The sequence below is a fragment of the Scleropages formosus genome, chromosome 2, assembly GCF_900964775.1.
Source record: "Scleropages formosus chromosome 2, fSclFor1.1, whole genome shotgun sequence".
NCBI classification, from domain to species: Eukaryota; Metazoa; Chordata; class Actinopteri; order Osteoglossiformes; family Osteoglossidae; genus Scleropages; species Scleropages formosus.
The window spans coordinates 22,681,630-22,700,797 of NC_041807.1; the positions used below are offsets into that span (position 1 = coordinate 22,681,630).

General features: G+C 43.8%; 1 protein-coding gene across 1 annotated transcript in view; it reads left to right on the forward strand.

The window, feature by feature from the left end:
- The window catches only part of tsc2 (TSC complex subunit 2), a 34,484-nt gene that overhangs the window by 8,343 nt on the left and 6,973 nt on the right, over window positions 1-19,168 (forward strand). Inside the window, 18 exon segments of the mRNA XM_029259371.1 lie at window positions 2,195-2,350; window positions 2,749-2,871; window positions 3,416-3,538; window positions 3,657-3,763; window positions 3,865-4,018; window positions 4,184-4,306; window positions 4,936-5,070; window positions 6,772-6,961; window positions 7,466-7,559; window positions 7,651-7,753; window positions 8,262-8,356; window positions 10,566-10,694; window positions 13,356-13,517; window positions 13,737-13,892; window positions 13,991-14,103; window positions 14,431-14,667; window positions 16,717-16,914; window positions 18,172-18,240. Of these exon segments, the coding sequence (XP_029115204.1) occupies window positions 2,195-2,350; window positions 2,749-2,871; window positions 3,416-3,538; window positions 3,657-3,763; window positions 3,865-4,018; window positions 4,184-4,306; window positions 4,936-5,070; window positions 6,772-6,961; window positions 7,466-7,559; window positions 7,651-7,753; window positions 8,262-8,356; window positions 10,566-10,694; window positions 13,356-13,517; window positions 13,737-13,892; window positions 13,991-14,103; window positions 14,431-14,667; window positions 16,717-16,914; window positions 18,172-18,240 (2,467 nt within the window).

Consider the following 19,168-nt stretch of genomic DNA (forward strand, 5'->3'; position numbering starts at 1 on the left):
CACCACCAATACAGCAATTTATAACGTTTTGTGCAGTCATTAGAAACTAATAATTTCATGCAATGTTGAGATATCCTGGTTTTGTTTACCATGACATGCTGTTGTCAGCATGAAATGCTGGTATTACCGTTTATCTCCTCAGATCTAGAAGAGATGGGGAAACTACAGTCAACCAAAAGAAAGGAATAGTAGCTCAATGTAACGAGAGTACAGGTTTATACTAAAAGACAAGAGATGCAGCAAACGGGAATCACGTCAGTTATGGTGTGCAGAAGTGAGACTCATCCGTTTGCTTTTGAATTTACATTTATTCACTTAGCGGATGCTTAACTTATAATGGATACCATGTAGTGTTATGAGCCCACACATCTTAATCACCAAGGTGACTTACACTACTAGATACACTACTTACAATGGGTCACTCATCCATACACCAATGAAACACTCTCTCTGTGACACTCACACACTAAGGGGAACCTGAACAACATGTCTTTGGACTGTGGGAGGAAACCAGAGCACCCGGAGGAAACCCATGCAGAAAGAGGGAGAACATGCAAACTCCACACGGACTGAGCGGGGATCGAACCCATGTTCTTACACGCCACCCAGGCGCTGTGAGACAGCAGTGCTACTCGCTGTGCCACCGTGCTACCCGATTTAAATTTAAAGGCTGAGACAGATGGGGCATCCCTGACATCTGGAAGTTTTTCTGTTCTGTAAGATGTGCCCTCCTACTGAAATGTTATTAATCGCAGGAAATTTATAGTAACCTGCATACAATAAAAGAAAATGGTAAGCTGGAACAATGCCATTTATTGCCTTGTATTTTGAGTAAGATTTTATCTAGTCTAAACTTAACCAGAAGCCACTGCAGTGATTAAAAAAAAACAAAAACTGGTGTAATGTGGGCGTACATCCCAGTTCTTGTAATCGATTTGGCAGCAGCATTCTATACTATCTGATAGACAGCCTGATGACAGCATTGTAGTAGTCCATTGTGCTCAGCACAGAAGTGTGAACCAGTTCCTCAGCATCCTGCCTGCATAAAAATTGCCTGCTACATTTGTTTAGTAGTTTTCTCCAAAGTGACGTACAACTCAAACAAGTACGTTGATAGGATGAAGAGCTTTAGACAGACATGAGTTTATCAAAATATAACTTGTTTTCCTGGTACCAGCATGTTACTGTTCATGTCAGTGGAGTAGCAGCCTATTGAAGTTTCATTCAAATAATAAAAGGACACGCCTCTACTTGCATGAATTTGCCTTGTGTATATCTGGATTTAATGTAAATTCCCGGCATATACATTATTTATGGATAGTCCTTTTATTTTACGCACATCTGAAATGCGTTAAGTGCAAGTCAGTGTAGCCAGACAAGGCAGGAAGCTGCATCTTTCCAGTTTCTGAACATTTTGTACCATGAAAGCGTCTCCTTTCCTTAGTGTAGTGCACCCCCCCACACACACACATTTTCTACCCTTTTCATTATTTGCAATGCCTGCTGGTGAATGTGTAAGGAAAACGAGAACCCTCTCACAGGCATACAGCGATCAATCTGGAGATGAAAATAATGAAGGTGGACAAAGATTGTCTATAGTATGGGAACTAGATTTAGCCATATCGACTATAAATACGATAGTGGAGGATGCTGTACGTGAAAGGAACAGCTAGCATGAAAACAATATCAGACATTTGAAATGTCATGTATACTAGAGAATTGTGTAATTTTTAAGAAATTTTTTTTTTCCCCCCTTATCTTTTATATATACCCTTGTTTGCAACAAATGCCTAGTATAGGCTAGCCTATGGTGAATGGTGGGTGAGGAGGGAGAATCTGACATGCTTAACTTTTGACTTGCGTAAGGGGTTGAATAATGGTCTTTGCATAAGTCGAGGGGTGTCTGATAATTGTTGCAGGTGGTGCTGGACTCTTTAATACCAGAAGGGATTCAGCAGCTTTGAGGGAGAGAGGGAGTTTGTTCCAGCACATTAAGACCAAAATCTAGATCATTTGATTTTAGGGCTGCCTTTTGAATAGAATCTGCCATCAGGTCTCAGGTGAAGTATAGCATTGTTGCTATAGAGTCTTGTGTGATCACATCCTTTGCCTGTTTTGTAGATTATAACTGGTCTTGAACAAATATTTTGTTGATTATCAGTTCGTAATATGGCCCTTTTGCCTGTCTGCATAGGAAGAGCTCATCGAGATGGTGGTGATCCCTCAGCTGAGCCAGATCGCTGAGGACCGTGACCTGCATGTGCGCAAGCTGGCCACACAGCTCCTGGTGGATCTGGCAGAGGGTTGCAGCACACACCACTTCAATAGTCTGCTAGACATCATCGAGAAGGTGGGGGAAGCTGCCAGCACATCACTCTCTGAGACCAGGCTGTCAGCATAACAGCCACCTGCTGAGCTGGCAACTTTTGTTTCCCATTCATTATATTTGTGCCAGTTTAACACTTAGATTGTTTCGTCCTACACTAATAACCCAAGCATCCTAAGCATTGTTGTCGATGAACCAGTTTAGCCTTATTTAACTTCCTCCCAATATACCTAAAATGGTTCAGCAACAGGGTCACACATACCATATGGATGGATATTCTTGCATAGAAGGCAAGAGAGGGCAGTTGATATGAATTTCATAGAGCAAACAATAAGGAGCTATTTGTAGTTCCTCTGTTTGGAGGTATGTTTCAGTGCTGGTGTGCATGAGTGCATCAAACCTGATGTGTCCTTTTGACCCAGGTGGCTAGTCGCTCCCTCGCCTGTCTGGGGCCTACGGAGGGTCCTGAGAAAGATCAGTCAGGGGACGACTCTCTCATGGAGGATGTGAAGACGGCTGTCCTGGGCCTTCTGGAGATCTTGCAGGTTTGTTTACCTTTGTTCACCTTTGTTCGAGGGGCTGATTCCTATCTTGTTGCAGCGAGCACAACTTGAATCACACACTGCACTGGAAGTGTGAGCCAGGTTGAAAATGTAGCTTCCAGAGAAAATCAGTCCTTGTGATGATGGAATGTGAATATAGTTTTCACAGTTCTGAAAGGTTATCTTAAAAATGTTACCTAGTAGTGTAGGGACAACAGGTAGTATAGTGGTTAGAGCAGTTCCATTGCAGTTAAAAGGACTGTACTTCTGTTGTTCTCTTGACTAAGGTCTTACTTTGAATCAGTACAGTAAAAACTTAGCCATCTGTGTAAATGGGCAAATCATTGTAAGTAGCCTTGTGTAAAACATAGTATTGTAAGGAACCCTGGACAAAGGAGTCAGGTATCAATAATGGTTGATAAGCGTTTGACAGGAATATTACCTTTATCTAGTGTTGAACATCTCACTTTAGTTTGAGATGCTCTGGGTGACGTTTGCTTATGGTGTAATATTGATTATGATGGTTATTGTTCCAATTCTGCTGCAGAGCAAGCTGTACAGCCTCCCTGCGAGCCATGTCAGCCGCGTATATGAGCTGCTGATCAGTCACCTGCAGCTGCACTACAAGAATAAGTACACTTCCCCTGTCGCCTGCAGCATTCGCTTACAGGTGGGGTTTGCCCCGTCACAGATTGCGCATCCACAGTTCATGAGAAGTGGGCTGTGAACCAGTGGCCTTTCTGGTTTGCAGAGGATGTATTTTGAGTCACTTTTCTCTTGTTCTGTAGGTGTTTGATTTCCTGCTGTTGATGCGTGCAGACTCTCTCCACCGTCTCGGTGTACCCAACAAGGATGGAGTTCTGCGGTTCAGTCCATACTGCCACTGCGACATGGGGTGAGCCTGCTGCTCCTGTTGTGGGCATTATTGCAATCAGAAGGTGACTGGTTGGGTGTTACTGATCTAACTTTTCTGCCATCCTTTTCAACTCATTTCAGGGAGCCTGAGAAGCGAGCGAGCGAGAAGAAGCCTGCTGGAACGGTGTCACCCCCTGCAGGCAGCCCAGCTCCTGCAGCCCAGCCTGCATCCATACGCACAGCATGCCTGCCTTACTCCCTGGCTTTCTGTACCCTTCTGCAGTGTCTGAAGTTGGTAGGCACTGCTCCCCCCCTTATCCTTTCTACCCCCTTTTTACATTTTCTAGGTTTAGTATCTTTTACCATTGTGGTTTACTGGTGGTGATATGAGCCCTGAGGGCAACATAATTTCTCTTGCTGATGGTTTCCTTTGTTTATCTTCTTCTCCCCCCCTTCTCAGGAGACAGACTGGAAAGTTCTGAAGTTGGTTCTGGACAAGATGCCGTCGACCCTGCAGTACAAAGTGTTGATCCTCTCCTCACCCTGCAGTGTGGATCAGCTGTGCTCCACACTCTGTTCTATGGTGACGCCATACTCGTACACACATGCACAGTGATTTGTTTGACAATCTTTGTGTACACGTAGTCCTTGACTTATATTGTACTTATGACAATTCAGTTACAACAACTGTTCAGTCAGCCTTACTTTTGAGTCACAGAATTTTTTTTTTTTTGTTTTTTTGTGGCAACTGCTCCATGTGTTGTACAATGTAATCAGTTTGCTGCTCTGCTGCAAGGAATGTCTTTCTTATAGATTTAACATCTATCAGCAATGACCTTTTTATTTACAAAAACATTTACAGAATGTTTTGTTTTACAGAAAGTTACATTTTATTTCCAAAAGTTAGCAAAGTGACTGTTCTGATTGTTCTGCATGAAAATGTAATACTTCATTATTTGTGTATTAACATGAATTGTGTGAAATAAATGAACATAACAAAGCCCGATTATAAAATGTAGCATTCGTGCACGTCAGTTGTTTCTTTGCTTTATTTAATACAGTATAGGGGCTTTTTGACTAAAGACGAAGTCGACTTATGACAAAGTTGTCAACTCCATTGTGAGTCAAGGACCATCTGTGGTTGTTCTGCATGTGAACTGTCCAGTTGTACGCCTCCGTGAGACCTCATGCATTACTTTATTCGTGTTGCAGGTAACAGACCGGCTGATTTCGGAGCGGCTGCGCAAGACTCCAGATGGGTTCTCGCGCACAGATGTGCAGCTTGCCGTGGTGCCTGTGTTGACCGCTCTGGTCTCTTACCACAACTTCTTGGAGCAGTCCCGACAGGTACTATCCTTCCCTCGTCCTGGTTCCAGACCTCCTTATTGGACATATCTGCTCTTCAGTTCAGTTGTCCAGTGTTTCCTTTATTACCTTGAGGGAAAAACCCCAGCTGTCCCTCAATCCCATTAGGACATGAGTGAGAAAATTGAGAATCAATTTTTTTCTATTCTCATAAATCAAGTTTATCATTCACAATCTTTGTAGTTAAAGGTATGAAATTTTGGTATGACAGACATGCTCAGTGGTTTCCATAGTAAATCTGATATTGCTCTGGTCTGGTGGATGACCGCAACAGTGTAGATTTGAGCCCTATAGAGCAGAAGATTAATTTAATGTTAGGAATGAGAAGCATGTACCAGTAACGGGAGACTGTTACACATCAGTGCCAGATGACCACTTAAATGGAAGAGAACGCTAGACCAGAATTTTTCACTTTTTAGTCTGGCTTTCCTTAGTTTAGTCTGAAAATATACACTGGCTTTTCAAGTTTTGGATGACATCATTTAACATTTTCAGAGAAGTTTCCTGTAGTGTTGCTTCTAAAAATTTAATTTTTCATATTTCTATATTTTGTGTCTGTAGCAGCACAAATGTGAACTGTGGGGACCCCCCCCAAACTGGGAGATGGCAGTAAAACAAATCTGAACAAAGTCACTTTGGCAGGGTTTACAGCCCCTATTCCTGTGGAATGTTGATGATTATTAAGACATGGAACATTGCACATTTTTATGGGATGAATTCAGTTGGCATTGAGTAAGTTTGTGAAGAGAACTTAATTTCAGTTATACATTTATTTTTTTTGTTCTTGTTTTAATGTAGTTTTCAGTTAAAACGTATTAATTTTTAAATGTAACTATAGTCAGGATTTTCAGTGCCTTGCCTGTAAATAGAGGAATGACTAAGTTTTTAACAATTGTTACTTTAAGAGATCTTTGTTACTTGACATTTATTATATTAATTTGATCCAATATTGAGCTATTAGGTTACTAGCGTTCTTTGCAGGTAGTGCAACAGCCTTGGTATCGCTATATCAAAGTCGGACAAGTTATTAAAGTCTTGACCCAAGATTTAAATGGCTAAATTGAGATGTGCTAGAAAGCTAATGTGTCAAAGCGTCTAATATGTTTTCCTCAACCAAGAAAATGCAGAAATTAAATGACTGAAGGCTAAAATGTTGGAGCTATAAGTGGAAAGTATGGTGCTGCTCCCTGTTACCTGGGAACTCAATCACTGTTCTTTGTAGCAGTGAAAATTCTGCTGCCCTCCTTTCCACCACAGTGTGTGAGCTGGATCTGGCTCCTGATTCTCCTCCCCAGGAATTTCATGGACCTTCCATTTCTCTTGGACTAAAATCTGTTCATGCCTTGCAGCAGGAAAGGACTGTGAGCAATTGTTTAATTTTGGTGGAATGTGGCCCTCTGCTTTTCACAGAAGAAAGTGTAGTATGCCTGCCCGACGCTTTGTATCAAGGTCCACATTGGCTCCTTGGGTTACAAATGGTCAAGCTACAAGTTTTTCATGGTGAAACTTCTTTGTATTACCATCTCCTTCCCTTTTCATACCCTTCTTTGCTTACCTTCAGTTCAGTTGAAGAGGCAGTGCCTGCTCTGGTAAATGAAAAGGAGGAACTTTAAATATTGATGCTTTCTCATGCTTTCAGCTGAGCCATTGATGATCCTTGTTTTTGTGTGTACATTCTTTCAGAGAGAGCTGGTCCAGTGCTTGGAGGCAGGCCTGATCTATCGCTGTGCCAAACAGTGCGTGGTGGCACTCACTATGTGTACGGTGGAGATGCCCGACATCATGATCAAGCTGCTGCCAGCTCTCATTGTCAAGCTCACGCACATCTCTGCCACCGTCACCATGGCATCACCCATGCTGGAGCTCCTGTCCAGTAAGGCCTACTTCACTTCCCTGTTGTGCATGTAGAACATCCCTGTGCCTTTTTAGGGTGCTTTTATTACTTGTATTCTGATCAAGCTCAAGTCTTGAGTTGTTAGAGTAGGCAACAGATAATTTGCTTAAATTTTCATAGTCCAACAGGGTAGAATTGTTCTCATACATCTTAAATGAACAGGTGGACAAAAAATTGGGGTACGATGAAAAGTTGTTTGCAAAACGACTCATCTAGACATGTATCACACTGTATACTGTGGTGCACCTGGCTTGACTGACAGAACCCGTTTTTTTACGAGATCTACATAGTGCAAAACATCTTCATGATAACTTATCGTACAGATCAAATGTAAATATTTACAAATGGGAGAAAATATTGCCTGAGATTTAATGCTGTAAGCATTAATGCTAATGCAGGTCCTTCTCTGTATTACTTTACACAGACTGAATTTCCATTCAGGTTAGAGCTTTTATTCCTAAAGGTGTGTTTTCTGTGTTGCAGCACTGGTACGGCTTCCTCACCTGTACGCCAACTTTGTTGCCGAGCAGTATGTCAGCGTGTTCGCCATCTCGCTTCCGTACACAAACCCCTCCAAGTGAGTGGCTCTCCAGACCTGTGGCCTGTCTGTCTGGAGAGCCGTTCACATAGTTTGCTTTTTTTTTCCCCCCTTTCTGTCCTCCTTGAAGGTTTAACCAGTACATTGTCTCCCTGGCACACCATGTCATTGCCATGTGGTTCATCCGCTGTCGGCTTCCCTTCCGCAAAGATTTTGTGCAGTACATCACTAAGGTGGGAGGCCCTTGCTGAGTAAGGCATGATAGAAGTGTATTATTTATGTGACAACTTTCTCCAAGGTGACATTGGGTTTCTACACCAAGCTACAACAGGTAATCATGGAACTACCTTGTAAACAAACTTGCATGGAAACTGTTAAGCAGGTAGTCAGAGCTACTGCCTCTGGATTCTGAAGTTGCAGGGTCAAATTCCACATCTTGCTTTAATTCCCTAGTAAAGCCATTGCTTTGGAGAAATGTGCCAGCTAAATGGGGAGAAAATGTAAGTGCCTTGGTCAGGGCTACTCCTGCAGGAGAGGGGTGCTAAAGCCTGGTATTTCAATTACAGTTGTACAGCTTAAGCCAGCGGGGTACCTGCTGCCCCAGTTTTTTAGGGTTAGAATGGGAGTGTAGCCAGCATAACTTCTAGGGTTAATGTTAGGTGTATGTGATGTATGCATGGTTGTTGCATGTCAGCTGTGATCTGTGTGTGGGTTCACCTTGCTCCCCTGTGTTCCCTCCAGGGCCTGCGTTCCAATGCCCTGCTGCCCTTTGACGACACACACGAGCAGAGCAGCTTCCGTGCTCGCAGCACTAGCCTCAACGAGAGGCCCAAGAGGTATGCACACACACCCCAAAGCACCCCTGCTTGAACACACTCTCACACTCAGATACCCACATACACATAAATGCGCTTTTGGCACTGTCACATGATTCCTGAGGCCAGTTCTTATGTGCGCTTGGTTGGACTGGTGCCCTGAGTTTTGCTCTCTGAGGGATTTCACTTAGCTTGATGCTCTTCTGTCCCTCTGACCACTCAGCTGGAAAGCGCTATCTAACACACACGTTCTGATTTTCTTTAAATTCTGCAGTTCTGAGACTTGGGCTGCCCCATGCTTTGTTTTTAAAAGCAGGATCATCAAAAGGTTAAAGTACAGGTTTTCAGCATATTTGTTGGATCCTGCTTCAGTGGCAGCATGATAAAGTTTGTCACCTCCTACAGTACACATTTATTCTCTTGGATAACCTTGTGAAGTTCTGAATCTATTTGTTAGGGAGTTTTTTCTTTTTTTCCTTGTAACACCCTTTTCCATCTTTATGTGAATAATTTAGTCATTTGCATGATATTTATGACCATTCCTCAGACCATTTCACATGACATCAGAGGAAAAACCTGTGCCTTGTGGTGTGTGAAGGTGTTTGAAAGGATCAGGGAGGTCTCTTTAATGTTCCAATATTCTTCTTGCTCTCTACGGAGGAAAGGCACACTCACACGGGAGTGCTCACACACAACAATGTCCAACTTTTTGAATGAAAATGACCCACATCTTAAACACCTGCCCTCTGAGCCAGTGTCGGCCGACCAGTTCAGAACTGACTGGCTTAATATTAATTCTGTCCAAGCAATCGGAGGTTGGACCCAAAAAATCCACAGCAACTTGTGTGAGCGAGTTTGGCTTTCTGCTGATGGGATGATAGCTCACGCATGTTGCCGTCTCTTTTGACGCCGCAAAAAAAGGCTTTGGGTCTCCCTTCCCTCTCCCACCCGACTGTTCCACCCCTTCCTTCTTACCCTCCCTCTTATCTTCTCCGACAGTGACCCTCATCCTACCTGTCACTGCCCAAATCACGCGCAGTGGATTAGTCCCCCCCCCCCCGGCCCATCCTGCAAATTCACCTGTGCCGTCCTTCCATCAAGTTCTCACAGCAGACCTCAAACCAACTCTGCTCTTGTGCTTTGTCTGCCACCTCTACATCTAATTTGCATACCCCACCCACTCTACCTGGTTCAGCTGGCCCAACCATAACCGTCATTTTGCATCTTCCCATCTCTGTTGTTCAGGCCCCCTCCTCAACTTCCCTGCATTCTTCACCCCTTCACATCAGTGTATTCAACTCCAGACAGTTTGAGCTCTGCATTTTAGCCCCCTGGGTTTGAGTCAGCCTGGAAAGGCTGTCTCTGCTCAGTGAAGGATTCCCCCTTTTGGTCAGTTAACGAAACTCAGGGCTGCAGTTTAATTTCTTGATTTGGAGGTGAGGGGAACAAAAACAGTTCATCTGTGATCAGAGCAAACATGCTAAATGTTTTGGGAAAGTTAATTCAGAGGCAGAATCAGAGGAATGGAAATGCAACTCACCTTCCTCTGGAACAGTGGGGGTTATTTCCTGGTTCAATGTTGCCTGTGAACCATGGTACAGATAGTCCTCCATGTTGGTGGAAGAGAATCCAGGCAGCATCCAAATGCCGAGCATCAACCTGTGATTAACTTTATGCAGCTATCCTGAAATGCCAGCCCATGATCATTGATTTTGATGTACAGAAAATTCCATTGCTATATATATTTTTCCTTCCTGTTCACGTGTACCCCTCCCTTCATCAGGCCATGTTCGCAGATTGTTTTTGAAATGCTTAGATGTTTCCTCCTTTATGCATAGTTATTTTTCTTTGTGTTAATCTGCCTCTTTTTCTGTTCTGGTTGCATTGTGTGCTCTGCTGTTAATTTACTTTTTTGTTTACTCTTTATTTTACTTCCACTCTCACTCTGGGGCTGGTGGTGGTTGGGCCCAACACCCTGGATCCGTCCACTTACTTGATCCCTGAACTTTGGCCTGTGACCTGCCCTGACCATACCCTGCTCTGCCCCTTGACTCCTTCCCAACCCACTCCCTCCGTGACCTTTGCCCATTTGTTACCGGTCAACCTATGGTTGTTTGGTACTTTTGTCTGGGTGTTGCCGTGGGCGTACCCTCCCTTGCGGCCACTATAATCCACCCCACTACCCCCCCCCCCCCCCCCCCCCCTGTCCTTCCACTCCCTACCATGGCAGTCTCCGGACGGCCAAAGTCGCAAAGCAGGGTCCGGGTAGCAACTCTCCCGTTAAAGAGCTGAAAGATCTGTCGGCCATGGACGCCTTCCGCTCCCGAAGCATCAGTGTTTCGGAGCACGCGGTGCGCAGGTAGAGCCTCTGGGAACCGAACCTTGCTGCTTCCTGTGGGCGGGCTCTTGCCATGGGGACTGGGTGGTGGGTGGTGCCGGTGCTGTGGGATGGGCGGTGTTGGGAGATATAAGGGTATGCATGCCAGAAGAGAGATGGGTTTTTTTTGCATGCTCCTATGAAACTTAGGTTTTCTTAAAGCTGTGTTAAATGGTTTTGAATGGTTACAAGATGTGATTTTTATTTTTTCATTTTTTTTTATTTAAAAATTTTTTTTGCTGTTTAAAAATGGCCTGAAAGACATGATCCTCAGAGCAGATTTTAATGCATGTTTCGCAGCCGTAGGAGGAGGTTGGCAGGGTTTTCACTGCCTGACATTCATTCAGCAGTTGGCTACTCCCTCTCCTTTCTCTTAGGGTTTGAGGGAGCCACAGGGGGCTCCATACATTAACACTCAGGGTCTGCCACTCTCTCTACACTCCTTACACCTTGCCTGCTGCTTGAGTGTTATTTCAGTCCTTGAGCCCTGTTTAATTTTAACCATAATCAGCTTGTATCTTATGGCACAGGAACTTGATCAGTCAGGAGTTGTCTTTGTTTGACCTGATTTGTCCAGATCACTAACAATGATCAATGTCAGTGACAGTTGCAGCGTGCTTACAGTAAATGTTTTGCCATCTCCTCTTGTGCCTTTTTCTCTGAATGTTGTAGAGCATGTGCTGCAAAGATGACAGATGTTGAGAGGTGATGTCATTCCTACTTGATCTACCAATGTATCTTCAAAAGGGGGCAGTAGAGGGCTGTTTGCTGACCAGATTAAGGGAGTTGGGCCTTTTATTGTAGCAAGGTATCTTTTTGCCTTGTTTGAGTTTAGTACTGCAGTGAATCACTCACTGCACTACATTGGTAGCACTGAGTCCCAGCAAGCCCCATGTCCTTTGCTTCTATGGGGACCCAAGTCAGTCACCTGGAGGCCTTTTGGGAAAGGTGGCAAAACGTTCACCATGCCATGAAGTGGCAACTCTGAATCAGTCGTAGTGCTTTATGGCAACGGGATAATGAATGATGTAAATGAAGGGAGATGGAAATGAGTAGGAGCCATCCTCTAGGTCTGGTTGACAAGCTCCAGCAGGGGTGACCCAGTCCCAGGTGTAGCTGTTGGGGGAAGTATAGTGGGTTGATATATACATAAGGGGCTGTGCTCTTCCTGTTTTTGGAGGTGTGTCCACTAGACAGAGGAGACACCCAGGAAATCATTACTTTCGTAAGATCAGACAATCTTTCTGCTTGCCAGCAATCTTGCTGGATGCTGTGTGTGACTTGGTATGATCTGGCAGAACTATATATGTAATTCTTTTTTTTTTTTTTTTTGGGCCACCCTCCCACCATTCTAGAAGGACTTACTAAACCTTTTTCTTTTAATTGGTTTTTTTTTTTCCCACAATTCCTTTCAAAAAACAGTACTGTGCAAACTTTGCCATAACACAAAGGATCCAAAAAAAAAATGCATCCTTTAATACCAGTCAACACAATTTTCAAGTTTCTTACATCCTCAATGCATCAGTTTAGAGCTTGTGGTAATATATCTTTTAAAGATATAAAATGCTTAATACACATGTGAAAGCGATTGTAATAATCACAAACATTCCTCTGAATCCCTGAAATTCAGAAATAAAGAGAACTTATCTGTATGATTAAAATATGCCACCATATTCAACATTTGAATAGTGTAAGTAACCCAAGAAGCAGTTTAATCTTTTACTGTTGAACAATGTGCCGCAGCAATCTGAAAACTTTAATGTTAAATATTAACTAAATCACTTTCTGTAAAAAGTCTTCCAAAAAATAAAATACGGGTCAGGTTTTTCGTATTGTGCCCCATCGCCAGGAATATCTTTTGTAACAAATTTGTGAAGTTTATTTTTTAATTGTTTTAATTTTTTGTGTAAGAGTGAATGTGACCTGTCTGGTTGCTCTTTACTGGCATCTATCAACTTTGGAGGAAAAATCCTCTATGATCTCATCGATTCTGCATTCAGTAACAAGATAAGCAGCATCACACACATTTATGGGACACATCTATCAACAATCTGCTTGTAATAAAGTTTTGTGTGATGTAGCATGAAGGTGATAACAGTGTAAATGAAGTTTAGGAAATGTTATGTTATAGCTCTGTCAGGTTTCTACAGAACTTAATCTGTAAATTGAGTAATGTCTTATTTTTGTTGATTATCTTGGTTTTAAAAGTGACTTTTATGAAGAAAGTCAATTAGAAACTTCTGATGCCAGTTGTGTTTATAAGCTGTGGCACCAGTTTAGTCGGCTCTGCCCACTTTTCGCAGAGTAGTGCTGGAGATGCACATAGTAAGGGTTGGGTAATACAGGCTTATGAGCTTCTTCCACCCCAGTGTAAAATGTTGAATTACAAGATGCTTGCCTTTGAACGCTGAGTGGAAATTGAACATTGTCATATGCTCTTTGGGTTTTTATTAGTGCTCACTCTGAACTGAATGGCTTCTGCCACTTAGCGGCCACATTGGCCTCCATGATGCTTGCTCATACCAAGTCGCAGCTGGCGGGGGTTTGTGTGTATTTATGATTTGGGTATGGAATGAAAAAGACTTCCAGCCTTATTGGCAAATGTCTTCCTATCCCACTTGGGCTTTCTGGCTCCTCCTGCAGGATGCAAACTTCCATCACCACCAGCAGTCTGGGCTCGGCTGATGAGAATGCCATGGCACAAGCAGATGATGGGCTCAAGATGGTCCACCTAGAGCTCACAGAGACCTGTTTGGACATGATGGCCCGCTATGTCTTCTCTAACTTCTCTGCCCTGCCCAAGAGGTGAGCTGGGGATTGCGTTGTGCAAGAAATCCATGTAACGCCAAGTGGTGCATTGTTACTAGCCACAGTACGTTGTGTGCATGAAAATACAGCATTTATTTTTAATCTCATACATTTGGGTTGGGTGTGACCGATTAGTATGGCCAGTTTTTGTGACTATATGGTGCAGGGATTGGCGGGTGGGTGTTGCTGAGATAATGGTTGAACCGTCTCTGCAAGGTCTCCGATTGCTGAGTTCCTGCTGGCAGGTGGGCGCAGCCTGACTTGGCTGGTGGGCAACAAACTGGTCACCATCACCACTAGTGGAGGGTTGCGAACCCAGGCCCTGCTGGGTTTGGACACGGCGGAGCGGTCAGGAGGAGGCGAGATGACCAGGTAGACCAGCACTCGCACACATGCATACTCTCATTTTGGAACTTGCCGCTGCTCTTGTTCTGTCCACCCACAAGCTGTCGTGCGAAATTTACCAAAAGGTCGGACCCAACCCTCCACACCAGACAGACCAAAGAAGCCCCAGCCAAGCTAGAGTCCCAGTCCAGCCAGCAGATCAACAGGTCCAAGCGGATCCGGGTTCGTTCTATTTCAGGTGGGCTCAATTAGTCACGGTGTGGTCCAGTGATTTATTTGCTCTGTTTGTCTTACTGTCTGCCCAGAACTGAGCATATTTGTGTTACAGTGCATATTAATAGTAATGCCTCGCTTGGTATGTTGAACAGTATGAAGCATAGTGTTTTTTGCTGTATTAAATGTTACTTCTGTCAAACTCTGCTGTAGATGGAATGATGTATTTGATTAGTAGTTAATGATAATGGTTCCTTACATGTAGATTTTGCTGTACATGCTCTGCTCCTGGTACAGGAAGGAAGGCAGAGGTTCAGTCAGCATTTTTCGGTTCTTCCTGTCTTCCTTCCAGGTGGCCATGCTTTACGTGCCGGACCCACCCAAAGCTTGAGCCCCCTGGTGTCACCCTCTGATGAGTTCTCCCCTGGGACTGGCCTGGACAGACAGGCATCTCTTCGTGCTGAAGATACGAGAGTAGCGGCAGCAGCCGCTCCTCCACGGGCAGCACAACGAGACAAGTCTGGCCTGACAGATTTCGTACCCATACTCACCCAGGGCTGGGCGGAGGTCTACATCCGCAGACCTTCAGGTGGGGACACATTTTCCCAGCCATGCATTGATGCATTATCCCGATCTAGAGAGTGATTTACTGATTTTATTGGTTTAGGAAATGCTTTTCTCCTAAGTGACATGGATTAAACAAGTGCATGAACAGACAAAAGCTTTAAACACAGAATTATCAAAGTACTGTTTACTTGATAACACCATGTTGCTGGTTCACATCACTCCAGTATCTGCATGTGGAAGTGACCAAACAGCAAATGCAGATGCTGTTGGACTCTTTGTAGCTGTTAGGTGATCAGGAGAGAAATGGATCTGAAAGAGATGGGTTTGAGACTCTTGTTTGCTAGGATCAGTATAGAGAGCTCATTCCACTACATTGGAAGCAAAAATAAATTTAACCTTCAGGGTTTTGATTTTGCACTCCTTGTATGTGGGGACCACCAAGCAGTCAGAGGTGGAGGAGTACAGTGTTCTTGTTAGGGTGTAGGGAGTGATCAGGCCCTGTATGTATCAGGGCAATACCTTTGTCTGTCTTTTAGCCTGTAACCACAATGTTGAACTTGATCCGGGCAGCTACAAGAAGCCAGTGGCGAGAGGTGAGGAGATACATGGGAATGCTCTGGCACCATAGTGTCCATGTTTGTTTGGTTGTCAGCAGAAATACTCAGAATCCATAATGTTAATTACTGAAATGGGGCTGAAAGTAAGGCCCATTTATATTCAGTTATGAAATGTGTTAAAATTCTGTAGGCCATTCTTGTCTCCAGGGCTGACCTAAAAAAAGCTAATGGTTCTTTTCTATCCAGCCTCATAAACAAAATTAAGATGTAATCAAGTGGGGTTTTTAATCAAGGCTTTCGATTTGCAGAAATGATAAACAAGCAGTCATCTGGGTCAAGTAATCAAGAGGCGAATCTTAAAACAGGCCCCATGAGTTCCATGGCTTCCCAGTAGCTGTAGGGGGGTGATATTGTCAGGGCTATACCTTAGAGATAAAGGCCTCTCCTGCTGACTAGGCTAAGGGTTTCTCTCCAGGTATAGGGATGTTCTGCTCTGTTACTCAAAAAACCACACTGATGTGAGTGTTCATGTCCCCCCCACAGGTAATATCAGCAGCGCATTTGTGTGCAAACTTTCCCTTATCTGACAGTCCTGATTGATTAGGGTGGGGTAAACCTGTAACGACTGACAACTTATATGTACTGTATAACCTACACACACAACAGCATTATTGCTCAAAGCAATAGGTTCCCCCCCCTTCCCTCCCTTGGTAACATGGAAGTTTTACCCAGTTTATTTACTGCCTGCTAAGTTTACTGTGCAAAGCACATCGGTGCTTTGCTTCATTGTCATTAGAAGTGCTGTATGTACTTCCTGCTTCCCACTTCCTATGTTTTCCTGTCTGTTTCAACCAATCACAGAACTGTTTATGGTAAACTTAACTCAACTACAAAAGCAGATTGTTTCTAAACATCAGTATTCAATGTAAACAGTAACTCAGTTACTTAAACAGCTTTTATAACGTGAATATCCAGTGTGTTTCTCTTGTGGTTTGAGTCCAAAGCTCATGCTGATGCTCTAAAAATGATTCATGCCCCTGCAGAGGTCACGGTACAACTTCCAATAATTTCAGTTAGTGATTCAATTCAGTACTTTTTGAGAAAATGTTTGTGTTGATATGCTAAAAAATAAGGTTTTATTTTGGTAACCTTTCCATTTTAGGTGACAACCCCCACCCCCCCCCTCAACTGGGGGGGAAAAAAGCCGTAATTCAACCCCATATAGATGTTTTGTGGGATTAAATAAAATATTAAGCCCATTTTGGTCAGAGGTGGGTGTACAAGTTTTTATAAAAGTTTGACAATCTGTCACTGCATGGGTAGTCAACTCTACATGTAGATCCTTTAAAAGGTTAATTTTCAAAGTAAAAGGATTTTTGCAATATTTATTGCTAGTGTGAGGGTCAGCACTCCTGTCCCATATTTAACGATTACAAGATATTGGTGTGCGTTTGAGTCCCTTACCAGTATGTGTCCCACCCAGGTAGCTACAGCTATTTCAATCTGTCACACAGGTAATACTAGCTGGCTGATGCGCCTAGAGAACCCACCGAGTCCGTTCTCCTCGGAGCTGGGCAATGTGCCATTGCAGGAGCTGTCCAGCGTGCTCATGGCCATGGAGAGCGTCAAGGAGTCGAGCCCTCCCGAAAGCCCCACCCCTGCGGCCTCCATCCACACTCACAAACCCTCTCTCATCCAGCGCTCCAACACAGGTAGGCTTGTTTTTGATGCCTGGCAGCATCTCGGGGAGCAGGGAGTTACGGGAGACTCTTGGCTTTCAATCCTATGTCGGGACAAACCCGCCTGGCCTGCCTGCTTGTGCGCTATACTCATTTTATTCTTAATTCCCAGTAATGGCGTCTCAGCGCAGTTGTGATACTTAATTGATTTGGCTGCAAATAAAAGATGAATTTGACTGCTAATTACATTTTTCCCAGCAAGCCTGTGAAGAGATTGGATAGAAATATCTACATCTTCATATACTTTTAGTGATTACTGTAATTATTTTTTGAAACGATTTGATTTTAGCTGTCAGTGCATTGCCTAGCAAGGCAAATATTAACTGCGAGAAATTACCAGCTGTCAGTTCTATGCCCTTGCGAGGTACCTGATGGTGACATGGGGCAGCATCTGCCATAATTTTCTCACAGTGCTCGGCCATCCCGGGTATATTGGACAGGTGATGCTCTGTGGTGAAGAAATGTCACGCAAGCTCACTTCCTCCTACAGAAGAATCTTAAACACATTTGTTTTTACATTTATTATTTTCTGCAGTGACATACAACTTGAGTGAACAGAAGTGCATCAACAACGGATGAAGAGCTTTAGACACATAAACAGGATTCTAAAATCACAGCTTGTCTGATACCACCATGTTGTTAGTTCACCTTACCTCAAGTAGCTGCCTGTAGAAGTGACATTCACATAGCAAATGTGTAGATAATCATAGAAGATGATGTTACCCATTTGTCAGGAGAGAGGTGGGTTTGAAACTCTTTTTGCATAATGGGAGGGATTCAGCAGCTTTTAAGGGACAGAGGGTGCTCTTTCCACCACATGGGGGCCAAAACTGAGAACCTACAGACTTTTGATTTCTGACCTTTATGAATGAAACAACCAAGTGACCAGAAGTAGTAAAGTATAGGACTGTTTCTGGGGTGTTGCGAGATCAGGTCTTCTAGGCATGAGGATGAAGATCATTTTTGTGAGCCATAACTAGAGTTTTGAACTTGAGACACAAATCTTGGTGTCTGTTCTTCATACCACTACTTTGTGTGGACATGTCAACATGTGCGCTGTATACTAGGTTATGTTTTGTATGCAATGATTAGTGGCTTATGTTTTTGTGGGATGTGTTTATAGATGCTCTGTACCTGTTTTTGTTTGCTGCCCCTCATCCCAGTGTCCAGAAACCTGTGTGAAAACCTGTTTCTGTGTCTGTCTGCCCTCTTGTCCCACCACCTCCACAGTGGCTTCTCTGTCCTCCCTCTGCCTCTCCGACACCCCTGGCAGGTTACACAGGAGTATTTCCTGGGCAGGTACACTCTGGCACATCAGTTGTGGCCGTTGATCTTTTGCATATCATTAACGCTGAATCAACGCTACCGGTGCGCGCACACACATATATGCTGTATGTATATATGTTAGCAAGAGACCAGGAATAAACCCCTGTCCCACCCCCTCTCAAACAGATCAAAGCATTGAACCATCCAGAGATGACATTGTTCATGATTCGTACACCTTGATTCCTCTAACCCCCCTCCATGTCCCACCAGCCTGCTTCTGAAGATTCTAATGCCGCATGAAGGTAGACTCTTGAAGCAAAGACCTGATCTGAGCAAAGCCTCCGTTCCCTGTAGCTTTTCTGGGACAGTAGGTGGCTGTCATTGCAGCTTGTGTCCATTCAGTAAGTTTGCTGCTACATGGTGGCATTTTGTTATGCATTGTGCAGTAAAGCCACTTGACTGAGATGTAGGAGTTTCCCTGATGCAATGATCCATTCTGTGGAGCTTGGAGCATTGCTGTTGAAAAGGTCTGGGCTTCAACCTCACTAGACTGGATGTGTGAAGAGGCAAAGTGGTGGATAAGGATGTAGCTGCACCCTAAAGTAGGCTGCTTGTGTGGTGATTCTCCCTGGTTTGTGTCTCCCTCTGATTGGCATGCATGTCCCACCACTTCTGATGGGGGGTGGAGCCCAGGAGATGGGGCAGAGTTACTGCGGAGCACTTGCACTGTGTACTGCGTTCCTCCTGCACACAGGTGAAGGATGCAGGTGAAGACTAAGATCTACGTTGGGCATGTTGTGCAGCGGAAGCTGAGCTTCCTCCTGAATTCTGCTTCCTTCAAATTTTTGTGCATGTATGTTGAACGAAAGCTGAATTTTTATAGAAATTTAAAATTAGAAAAATTAAATTATTTGAATGGCATATTTTTGCAGAGAAGGACCTGTCAAAAAGCTTTTATTCA